The 12316-nt window shown below is 47.1% G+C and overlaps 1 protein-coding gene across 4 annotated transcripts in view; it reads left to right on the forward strand.

The window, feature by feature from the left end:
• The window catches only part of LOC126983889 (transmembrane protein 117-like), a 104535-nt gene that overhangs the window by 20169 nt on the left and 72050 nt on the right, over positions 1–12316 (forward strand). For all 4 annotated transcript variants that reach the window (XM_050837058.1, XM_050837060.1, XM_050837061.1 and 1 more), the window contains exon 2: positions 4210–5387. In XM_050837058.1, coding sequence (XP_050693015.1) covers positions 4565–5387 — 823 coding nt within the window. In that variant the 5' untranslated portion in view covers positions 4210–4564. The remainder of the gene's footprint in view (positions 1–4209; positions 5388–12316) is intronic.

The following is a 12316-nucleotide window of genomic DNA, read 5'->3' on the forward strand; positions in this document are numbered from 1 at the left end:
GAAGGGAAAATCGGATATAGGAAAAGGAGAAGAATGAGGGAAAGAGGAATAAGAAAACGAGGAGAGGAGGAAAGGAGGAGGAGGAAGAGGACAAGGAGAAGGAGGAAGAGGACAAGGAGAAGGATAAAGGAGGAAAAAATGAGAAATAGGATACAAAAGAGAGAGAGAGAGAGAGAGTAAACCCACCAGTTAGCCATGAAACAGATGATGTTTACTCTGTCTCATATTCTATCGGAATGAAGTGTCTGCTTTAATGTGTGTGTGTGTGTGTGTGTGTGTGTGTGTGTGTGTGTGTGTGTAAACGGATTTCATCTCTTTGATGGGTCAAATGGAAGGAAAAATGGGAAAAACAGTGGAATTAGTCTCCTCAAACGGATGAGGGAACCATTAGTGTTGCCTTTTGTGCCGTAACGAGAACTGTAACAACATCGTCAACAACAACAATAATTACTACTACTACTACTACTACTACTACTACTACTACTACTACTACTACTACTACTACTACTACTACTACTACTACTACTACTACTACTACTACTACTACTACTACTACTACTACTACTACTACTACTACTACTACTACTACTACTGCTACTACCACCACGACAACTGCTACTACTTCCTGTATCCTGCGCCATGACGGGCTGGGGCCGACTACCATCCAGGCCCCTCAAGAAAGCCTACCGGCGCTATAGGCTGGCACTTAAGAAAAAAAATCTTTCCCGGCCTCTTCCTGTTCTCCCACAGTTTCATCTCTTCATTTGCTCTCTTCGTACCTTTCTCCCTGCAAGATACATAGTGCAACACTCTCTCTCTCTCTCTCTCTCTCTCTCTCTCTCTCTCTCTCTCTCTCTCTCTCTCTCTCTCTCTCTCTCTCTCTCTCTCTCTCTCTCTCTCTCTCTCTCTCTTCGGCCTCCATCCCTTCCTCTCCCACTTTTCAAATCTGAACATCCCCTCTCCTCTTCCTCCTGCACCTCCACCTCCGCCTCTTAATCCCTGCCCCCCTGCCCCCCCTTCACCTGGCGGCCGTAGTCCAGGTAAGGCTGCAGGTGTCGTGTGTGCCGCCTGAAGATCACGCCAGCTTAAGGAAAGACCAACTCCTTTTAGACGGCCCTCAGGAGCTGGGTGTTGCGAGTCAGGTCACCGTGGCTCCGAGCGGCGAGTAGGTCACTGCCACGGTTTGACCCAAAGTGCTTCTGGGAAATGTGCCGCATCGATTTTCTTTTTTTCTTTTTTTTTTAGTTGGTTCGGACGCAAAAGTCGAAGGTTAAAGGTTTACTAGTGTTGGGCTTTTTTTTACTCGGGTCTGCTGGCGGGGAGGAATTTGGTGAGTGCGTTAAATGTAGGTGTACCGTACAGTTTGGGGTATCGGTTTGTCGTTTCACGCATTTATAATTCATTTTATCAATTCGTTTAGTTATTTAATGGGTCATGTTACTGGCATGTAACTTTTTGTGCGTGTGTGATGGGACTCGGGGTGGTGGTGGGGGGGGGGGGGGTAGTGGCAGTAATAAAGGACTTTTTTTTTCAATATAATTTTCACTGACAGGGAGTTATGCTTCTAACTTTTTTCATATGCATGGCCATCGATCGTCTGGTACCATTCATATAAATTCATAATGATTTTCAATGGTCGTCTTCTTCTGCTTCTGCTTTCTGCTTTTTGCTTTTGCTTCTGTTTCTTCTTCTTCTTCTTCTTCTTCTTCTTCTTCTTCTTCTTCCCCTGCGTCGTCTCCTTTGTCCTCCTCATCCTTTTCCTCTTCCTCTTTCTTCTCTTCCGGGTTTGGGGATGAGCGCAAAGTGAAGACTTCAATTGTAGAAAAGTTGGCTGAGGAAGAAAGACCGGCCGAGGGGGAAGAATGAGAGGAGGAGGAGGAGGAGGAGGAGGAAGAAGAGGAGAAGGAGGATAATGAGAGGAATTAGAGGAACAATAGAGAAGAGAAAGAACACAAGGAAGTCAAACTAAAGAACAATAGATTAATAGATAGACAGATAGATAGAAAGATAGATACATATACATAGATCGAGAGGAAGTGAATAGAAAGAGACGCGTTTTGACTGAAAGATGAATGGAAAATGAGACGAGATGAAACGCGAAGAGGAAACTTGAAATGAAGAGGGAACAAAGTGGCGCGAGTTATGAGAACAGTCAGTGGAGAGGAGAAAAAAAAAATGTGGTTGGGAAGGGTGATCTTCATCTTGATCTTGATGTCACAGGTGGCTCGGGATTTCTCCCCAGCCAGGCCTTTGTATCGGCAGCTCCTGTGAAAAGAAAACAAAACATGCGGAAAGTCTATGTTCTCGGGGCAAGATATCATTCCCTACATCTTGCACGCCACATGCTCTCCAAGAACTCTTTACGAAAAGTCTGAGTCTGGGTCTGGGTCTGGTGTGTTGCGTGATGTTCTGCCTTTGTAACGGCGCCTCCCTGATGGTGTCCTTCGTCGTGGTTTCTGTTTTCCTCTCTTCACTCCTATTTCTTTACTCCATTGTTTCCTTTTTGGTCTTTTTCCCGTTTTCCCTTTCTCCTTTTCCAAGATTCATAAGTAACGTTACTGTTTTTTCTTTCTATTAATAATCTTGAATAACTTTTTACTAATACAATGTCATATATGCTGATTTAGTTTTTTTCAATTTATATCTCTTTTTCCCACTGTAGTCTACTGTTCCCAGATATTTGAAACTTACCTTAAAAAAATAAATTAACTCCCTCCCTCCCTTCCTTACCTGAGACATTTAAGGAGTAGGAGGAGGGGGAGGAAGAGTAAGAAGAGGTAGGAAGGGGGAAGGAGAGGAAGGGAATGATTAGCAGGTATATTTTTTATCGTCTCTAGTGTTTATTTAATTTCGTATACAATTATTTTACTTTTTTTTTCAACAGTTATTTTAGGCCATCATCGTTGCTCATTATTGCTACTTTCTCTGTTCTATTCTTTGCTCCCTCTGTGCCGCCTGCTAGTATCGTCCCCTCATCAGCATAAAACATTGGACCTATCCTGACCATTTCCATCTTTTGTTCATTCTGCTCCCTCTGTCCCGCCTGCTAGTATCATCCCCTCATCAGCATAAAACATTGAACCTATCCTGACCATTTCCCTCTTTTGTTCATTCTGCTCCCTCTGTCCCGCCTGCTAGTATCATCCCCTCATCAGCATAAAACATTGAACCTATCCTGACCATTTCCATCTTTTGTTCATCTCTCTGCCTCCTCTATGCCGCCTGCTGGTATCGTCCCCTCATCAGCATAAAACATAGGACCTATCTTTGCGATCTCTTTCTGTACATATATCTTCCTTTGCGTTATTTAGCGTGGTATTAATTCAAACATTGTTCCATCTCATCCTCGTATGTATTATGTAACCTTTCTTATTCACTGTATTATGCTGCTTATATTGTTCTGGTTCCAGTGATTTCTTGGAGCTCATCAATCTTCCCCCGACCTTTTTATCATGTATTCCATTGTAGCGTGTGATTCCTCTTTTATTAATTTAGATGTTGTTGTTGATCCTCTGCGTCCTCGGAAGTCTCATTATCTTTCCCCAGTTCATTTTTTTTGTATATTCCATTGTAGCGTATGATTCCTCTTTTATTAATTTAGATGTTGTTGTTGATCCTCTGAGTCCTTGGAACTCTCATTATCTTCCCCCGGTTCGTTTTATTATATATTTCATTGCAGCATGTGATTTCTTTTCAAATTTTTCGTTGTATTTCAGAGCCCAAGAATGGCCTTCAAACTTTTCTAGTAATTATACATTTTATCTTACCTTTTTTTCCTTGCTTTATTTCACTTCTCGATTAATTCTATTGCCAAGTTTTCATGTCCATCTAACACTTTTTTTTTTCCAGTTTGCTTCTTCCAATGATTTATATTTTCTTTTCCCATGCTTTATCTTCCCCCTCCTCCTCCTCCTCCTCCTCCTCCTCCTTACCCCTCCTCCTTCTCCTCCCTCCTTCTCCTCCTCCCCCCTTTCCTCCTCCTCCTCCTCCTCCTCCTCCTCTTCCTCCTCCTCCTCCTCCTCTTCCTCCTCCTCCTCCTCATCATCATCATCATCATCGTCGTGCTCCTCCTTTTCCCTCCCTCCTGCTCCTCCTCCTCAGCCCTCGGCTGTTGTGTAGTGTGTAGTGCCGTGTCTTGTGTGTGTCCATCAGGCTGGCACGCCCCCTTCCTCCCTCCCTTCCCTCCTGAACACCGCCTCTTTGTTCCAGACGGGGCAGTGAGCTGATCGGCGAGTGGGCTACCCCCAGGATGCCAGGGCTCTCCGCGCCCACGCCCACCACCTCCCCGGCACGCCCGCGCCGCCGCCCCGTCCCGCGCCGCCATGCCCGCGCCGCCCAGTCCGTGGTGTAGACAGGCGCGGCCGCCCGCCTCGCCGGCGCGGGGCGTCGGCTAGAGCAGCTGTGGCTCCCGGACCCGCGTGTGTGTGGCGAGTGACTGAGTGACAAGGTGAGCGGCAGCAGCGTGACGGAGCAGTCCGGCCCGGGCAGCAGGGCGGCGCCCAAAGGCGGGGGGTGTGATGGGGGGCGGGAGGCGGGGGCGGAGGCTGGCCACCTTCTAGGAGCCATGCAGCAGGTGGGTGGTGGGGGCGCCCATTCCCCCGACATGGCACTACAGCACCTGGAGCAGCTGGAAAGCCTTATCAGGACAGTGGAGGCGCGCAGGGCCGCCAGCTGTGACCACAGCGACGGCTCTCCCACGCCCGCTTCCCCCCGTCCCCTCACGCCCAACTCCATCCCAAGCCGTAACTCAAACTTCTGGCGCGAGGTATCCCCGCAGCTGTCCTACATTGACGGGGGCAGCTCCTGCGGCCGCAGCGTGTCGTGGAACCTGTCTGAGCTGCCAGGAAGCGAGTGCGGGCACCGCTCTCCCTACCACACCTCCTCACACTCCCTCAAGCCGCGCCAGGACGCCTCGCCGCCGCTGCCGCCCCTCACGCCCATCACTAAATCCGCGTCAGACACCCTTTGCTCGCCCTCCCACCTACCCGTCGCCCACTCCGTCGTGGAGGTGGAGAAGGGCGACATCAAGACCAAGATACAGAAGAGACTCAGCTTTGGCGACACACTCGACTTACACACCAACATCTACACACCCGCCGAGGAATGCACGGGCGTGGCTTGCAGCCTCGAGGTGGCAGCTGCCGACGGCACTGCCAACGGTTCCTCCACGTCCCTGGAGCGGCGGTGGACCGACGAAGAGTCTGGCGGCGGACCTCCACTCGTGCGACGCAACTCTGTGGACACGCAAAGCCAGTACTCCCTCTACATGGACCGGGACCTCCGCTACTACTTCCAGCACCCGTGGCTCAGACTCATCATCGCCTACCTCGTCATCTTCTGCAACTTTCTGCTCTTCGCCGAGGACCCCGTGTCGCACTCCCACGCAGGTCAGTGACTCGCCACGTTCTTTGTACACGAGCTTCTTGCCCTCCGCCCCGCACACGCGATGGCGGTGTTGAATGGCTTTGTATCACAACGGGGCTTGCAGGCAAGGAGCAAGGGAGGGGAAAGGTTTGGGGAAGTCAGTGAAAATAACGGGTAGCGGTGCGGTCACTAGTGTATTTTAAAGAAATTGGAGTGAGCAGTGAGAGGGCGGGGGGGTAAGGAAACGAAGGAGAATAGAATATTGGATTGGACGGAAGGGACTGGAGGGGAGGGGGGGGAGATTGAGAAAGGGAAAATATACATCAAGGTGAGTCTGCTTTGGTTTCTTTTCGGTGTGATTTTTTTTTTCTTTTCACTTTCCTCCTCGGCCTTCACTACTAAGCCACAGCCTTCACCTCGGCATCCAGCGCCATTTTCACTCCCATCAGCAGTTCCCTCGTCCATCTCCTCCCCTCTTGGCACCTCCTCTTCCCTCTTTCCTATCTGCCCTTCATTCATCATCTTGCCTGTGAACACCTCTCCCTTCTTTTCTATCTCCCTCATCCGTCTTGTCGCCTGTGAACGCTTCCTCTTCTCCTTCCCTTTCTCCTCCTGGCTTACTTTTCTCTCCTATCTTCTTTCAACCCTCCACTTCCTTCCCCTTGCCTGTGAACGCTTCCTCTTCCCTTCCCTTCCTCCTCCTTGCCTTCTTTTTCCCTCCTCTTATCTCCTGCCAACCCTCTCCACTTCCCTCCCGCATAAAGGACTGCGGCGAGGTGTCTTGCAAGTTGTATTTCAATTATAGAATATCGTTCTGTCTTCTCGCCTTGCCGGACGTCTCCCACCTCGTCCCCTCTGCTCTTCTCCCTACCCCCCCTCCGTACTTGTCCTCTTCCTCCTCGCTTTCACCTCTTCCCTTCCCCAATAACTCTCCCCCCCCCTCTTCCTGCTCCTCCTTCCCCCTGGGGCGGTGAAATTGGCAGCCATCACGGTGGGGGAGGCGGCGTTGCGAGATACAGGAAAGAGCAGGAAGGAACCCGCGCCCGATACGGAAATAAAATGTGACGCACCTTTTGACGGAAAGTGGGAGATGGAGAGGCGCCTAAAGTACGCCCGCACACACACACACACACACACACACACACACACACACACACACACACACACACACACACACACACACACACACACACACACACACACACATATTTAAACTTCCTCCCTTCACACTCACGAAATGAATAGTTTTATTGTCTTTTAATGAGAAATTCAGCTTTCACCAATTAATTATGAATACATATTATAATTTCTGGAAACCTTGCTCAGGGGCACAAAGACAAAAGTACACAAAGCGCTGAAAGAACTTCTCTGAATTCATTAATATTTTTGAGTGTTCATAAAATATTAAGTCGCGTTTTCTGTCGACCTCTTCATAAGATCTAAATAGAACCCTCCATTTTTTCAGCATAATATATAATGAATTTTGTAAAGCAAGGATTCTGAGGGCTGGGATAAACTCAGGTCTGCAAACAACAACAAAAAATCGTGAATATCGAAAGTCGGTGAATGTTTGACGGGCAGACATTGATGGACACCCTCAAAAAATACCTGTGAAATAAAAGAGAGAAAAAAAACAGGGGAAAGGAAGCGCACCTGGATACGCATATGCCTGGAAACAAGAGCGAAAACATACAAAATCGGTGTCTGGTGGTAAAGAAAAAAAAAGATAAAAAATAAACAAAACAAAACAAATACCGGAGACTGACCTATATCCGCAGATTCATGAAGGCGGCGGAGAAACCAACATTTGCACAGGCCGGGCGCCCAGGTGTAAAGATATGATAACCACGCAGGTGTAAACGAGAAAGGAGTAAAGTGCAACAAAATACCGACCCCGCGGCTCCTCCCAAAGGTCACTTCTCGGCCTTAAAGTTGCCTTACCTCAGTCCCACGTACACTCCCAGGCCTCCCCCTCCTCGCCTACCTCCCCTCCCCCATCCCAGTCATGTCCCTTTCTTCATCCCATCCTTTTCTTTCATCTGTTTTGCATTCACCTCATCCTTCCCTTCGTCTCCCCCCAAATCCTTTCCCTTCCTTCATCCCATCCTTTTCTTTCACCTGTTCTCCATTCACCTCATCATTCCCTTCATCTCCCTCCCCCTTCACTTCTACCCTCCCCCCCCAATCCTGTCCCTTCCTTCATCCCATCCTTTTCTTTTCACCTGTTCTTCATTCACCTAATCCTAATCCTTCCCTTCATCCCAGTCCCCCTCCACTTCTACCCTCCCCCAAAATCCTGTCCCTTCCTTCATCCCATTCCTTCCTTTTCACCTCCTCCGTACCCTTCTTCAACCCTTTCCCTCACTTAACTCTTTCTCCTTCCTTCACCTATTTCCCTTCCTTCATCCCTTCCCTTACCTTCAGCCCCACACGTACGTTCACCTCCACGCCTACCCCTTCCCCACCCCAGCCCTTTTCCTTCTGTCATCCCATCTCTTCCTTCATCTCTCCTCCTTTCACATCATCCCCTTCCTTCATCTCATTCTCTCCCTTCACCCCTTCCCTTTCCTTCGTCCCATCCCCTCCCTTCATCCCTTCCCTCCCCTCATCCCTTCCCCTCCCCACACCTTTTCCCTTCATTCCTTTCCCTCCCTCAACCTTTCCACTCTCTTTACCCTGTACTTCCCTGTCCCCTTTCCGCTTCTCTTCCCTCCACTTTCCTTCATGTTTACTCCTCCTCCTCCTCTTCCTCCTCCTCCTCCTCCTCCTCCTCCTCCTCCTCCTCCTCAAGCTCACAGCAAGGCAGCGATGATGTGAGAGAGAGAGAGAGAGAGAGAGAGAGAGAGAGAGAGAGAGAGAGAGAGAGAGAGGCGCGCGCACACACACACACACACACACACACACACACACACACACACCTGTTCACACCTTTGACCTTAATGGCCTGGCCTCACCTTGCCCGGGAGTCACAGTTGTGGGCGTTCCGTCGCACCTGGCTACCTGGCGTCACCGTCCCCAGGTCAATGAAGCGGAGGGCGTCAGGTAAGCGGCTCGTTCTGTCTATTTATAGGTGCGTGTATGCGAGTGAAAAAAAGTAAAGGCAAAGGGTCACATTTCGTCACCCAAGAACACCTATTTCACAAGGCTTTCGCAGGAGTTGTGGGCATTACCAGTAGTAGTTTTATGACCCTGGTGGTAGTTTGACATTTCCTCTGCACCTTGAACCTGAAGAAACACACATTAGAACCCGACTGACCCCTCCTTTGACCGTTAGAAAGAGATGATGTGAGAAGCGAAAGTGTCGTGTAATACCGACCTAAGATTCTCCGTAGCTGCTGCAAGTTTTACAGAGCGAAGGATTTATCTCTCATGTTTTGAATAAGGTCTTCACTCTATACTGTATTTATGTACCTGTTTTCGTTCTATATATATCATGAAAGGTCATTTACCTCCGATCGTATTGTTTGATATCACTGAAATACTTTAATCGCACATTTTATGAGGTATTCGTTAATTCACAGTATACTTATTTGTGGATTGTTCAGCACACGAGTATACTAGTCATTTTTCATATTTATTTATCATCCAACGCACGAGTAACTTTCATTATTCTAATTAACATAACTTAACACGAGATATATTCTAATCCTCCTTCAGGTCCTGGAAGCGAAGAGGGCGAGGAGGAGAGCGAGGGAGAAGGAGGAGAGCGAGAGAGAACGATGGAAAAGATTATGTTAGATGATAGATAGATTGAGAGAGAGAAAGAGTGAGTGAGTGAGAAGGAAGTGGATATTATATGATAAGGAACATTCTTTAATGACTTCCCAGCGCCCTTATCACCTGGACGTCCCTCACCTGTCCCCAGTCACCTGTCGGCCCGTCGTTCCAGCCGCCCTCACCTGGTTCCTCCTAATTAACGTTCCTCATTTGAGTCGCAGTGGCCCGTTTCTACAAGTGGCAAGGAGGAGGAGGAGGAGGAAGGGTTGAAGGGAAACTTGTTAGGGTAGAGAGGACGGTGTGAGAGAAGCCAAAGGGAGGAGGAGGGAGGAGGAGGTAGGAGTGGAGGGAAATGGGGTGAGGAAAGCAAGAGGAACTGAGTGAGGGAAACCGGAGGAGAGGGAGGGAAACCTTTGAGAGAGAAGGGCACGAAGGACGAAATGGAGGAAAGGCAAGGAGAGAGAGAGAGAGAGAGAGAGAGAGAGAGAGAGAGAGAGAGAGAGAGAGAGAGAGTGAGAGTATTAGCTTCATTCTAGGAAATCACAGCGGCGCACTTCCTTGGATAAAAAAAAGAGAAACCAACATCAAAATCATTAAAAGAACAAGGAAGAAACTCGAATAAAATAAAAACAATACACAAATTAATATAACCATAACCACAATGTATTCACGTCATTAACAATATAGGCATCGTGCATAACCTAACATGATCGCGGCCATTAAGAACAACAGTAATATCCACCTTGGCAATGCGTAACAACCAATAGTGAATCCAGGTGGCTCTAAACCTTAATTGAAGTGCAGGTGGAGGTGAGGGTGGAGGTGTGGGTGGAGGTGTGGGTTGCAGGCCGTGAGTGGAATCTTGTTAGCACGACTCGGATCCAAATGTTCCTCTTGATTATGAGGTTCAGGTGAAGGGGGTAGTCAGTGTGTGTCTGGAGGCCGGAGGGGGAGGGTGTGCCGCTCGTGTGTCTGCCTCTGCCTGCTCCTAAATTACAATGGATCTTCTAAATGGATGACCGCAGACACGTTGGTGGTATTTATTATGCCTGTTATTAATGAATTCCGGGTGTGTGTGTGTGTGTGTGTGTGTGTGTGTGTGTGTGTGTGTGTGTGTGTGTGTGTGTGTGTGTTTTATTTCGATTCTCTTATTGTTTTATTCTCTCTCTCTCTCTCTCTCTCTCTCTCTCTCTCTCTCTCTCTCTCTCTCTCTCTCTCTCTCTCTCGTTTCCCACTTTCATTTCCTCCCAGGTCTCTTTCACTCTCCCTCTTCCCCTCCCCTCCCACTCTTTCCCTCTCCCTCTCCCTTCCTCTCCCGCGTCCTTTATCATTTCTCAGCGGAGCGCAAAAATCACTCCTTCCCAAATGAGTCATTAATTTCTGAAGGATTCGGTTTCGGGTCTCTTCCCAATCCGGGTCGGCCTCGCGCACTCGCCTCGGCCCACATGCAGGTCTCTAATGTTCCTCCACACCTCGCGTGAATCAGGTTTCGCTCCCGGGTTTCTAGAGTTTTAGTTTGAAAAGACGGCCAAAGAAAAAAACCCAGAATAACTTCGACTCCATATTTGTTTTCTCATTTTACATTGATTTCATTTTCGGTCCTCTGCTTGATTTCTCCGTTTTGTGGGTGAAAAATGAGTTTGAAGTTTTATCAGGATTTGCATAATTATCTAAAAAGAGGAGAGAGAGAGGATTAATGAAGAGTAGGAGAGATAGTAGGAAGGAAAGAAAACTGAGCATGATTGAAGAAAATGAAAGGAAAGGAAGAAAGGAAGTGAGAGATAGTAGAAAGGAAAGAAAACAGAGGATGATTTATGAATAGAAGAAAGTAAGAAAGGGAGAATTGAGTGATAGTATGAGTGAAAGAAAATAGAGCATGATTGAAGAAAATTAGAGGAAAGCAAGAAAAGGAGAAATGAGGAACAGTAGAAAGAAATGAGAGCATGATTGAAGAATAGAAGATAAAAGGAAGAAAAAAAAGAAGAGAAATAAAAGATATAAAACAAAGACGTCAAGGTGAAAATATAAAGCGAAAGAGAAAAATGCAAGTGAAGAATCGGAGAGCAAAATATAATAAATGAAAGAAAGAGAGAGACAAGAGGGAAGATTGGAAGAAACCAGAAAACGAGAGGACAGGGTGGCGGGGAAATATATTGGAGGAAAAAGGTATAGAGGAAGAGGGGAAGGAAAAAAGGAAAGGAGGAGACAAAGGGATAAGTCAGGTGGAAGAATAAAGGCAGTTAAAAGATGGGAGTAGAAAGGGAAGATAGATAGGAAGAGAAAATATATAATAGAAGAGAGAAAATCGCTGATAAAAGTCAAAATGAGTGTGAAAATAAGTAAAAAAATAAGAGAAAAAGACAAAGATGGGAGAGAGAGAGAATTTAGGTTGAAGAATGGGAGGACGGAAAGTTAGAAATGAAGAGGAGGAGGAGGAGGAGGAGGAGGAATGACGAGACCCAGGGAAGGTTTACGAGAATAGTGAGATAAGTGGTCACCAGGAGGAGATATGGCGCTCGTGAAGGTGTGAGAGAGAGAGAGAGAGAGAGAGAGAGAGAGAGAGAGAGAGAGAGAGAGAGAGAGAGAGAGAGAGAGAGAGAGAGAGAGAGAGTCCAGTTCTCGTTAACACACACACACACACACACACACACACACACACACACACACACACACACACACACACACACACACACACACGTTTCATACCCTCGTGTTTAACTAAGGATAACATGTCATTTTTTAAACTCGATTTTGAAACTGAGGAAAGATTGTTTTAAAGTTTGTGCGTAGAAATAATTTTAGTTGCGATTATGATTTTTTGTGCATAATATTTTTTTTTCATCTAGACTGGTAAAACATTATTCTCTGCTATTCTAATTGTGTTTGCTTTAATTGTTTCATTAGTAATATAACCTTGCCTTTTTTTCATGATAACATTGCCCTTACTTTTTATAATATCCCGAATTCGTCCCTGTGGTGTTGGGGTACCAGTGCAGTAATATAACCTTGCCTTTTTTCATGATAACATTGCCCTTACTTTTTATAATATCCCAAATTCTTCCCTGTGGTGTTGGGGTACCGGCGCGGAAACGTTCGAAAATGTTCACGGAAACGTTCGAAAATGTTACACTCAGATTTCCCTCACCTGCGCTTATTAGGATTTTTTTTAATGGAAAGCGATGGAAATGCCCACGGGGATGCGAGCGGTCGAATGAAAGTCAAATATATGTATGGA

The sequence above is a fragment of the Eriocheir sinensis genome, chromosome 55, assembly GCF_024679095.1.
Source record: "Eriocheir sinensis breed Jianghai 21 chromosome 55, ASM2467909v1, whole genome shotgun sequence".
NCBI classification, from domain to species: domain Eukaryota; kingdom Metazoa; phylum Arthropoda; class Malacostraca; order Decapoda; family Varunidae; genus Eriocheir; species Eriocheir sinensis.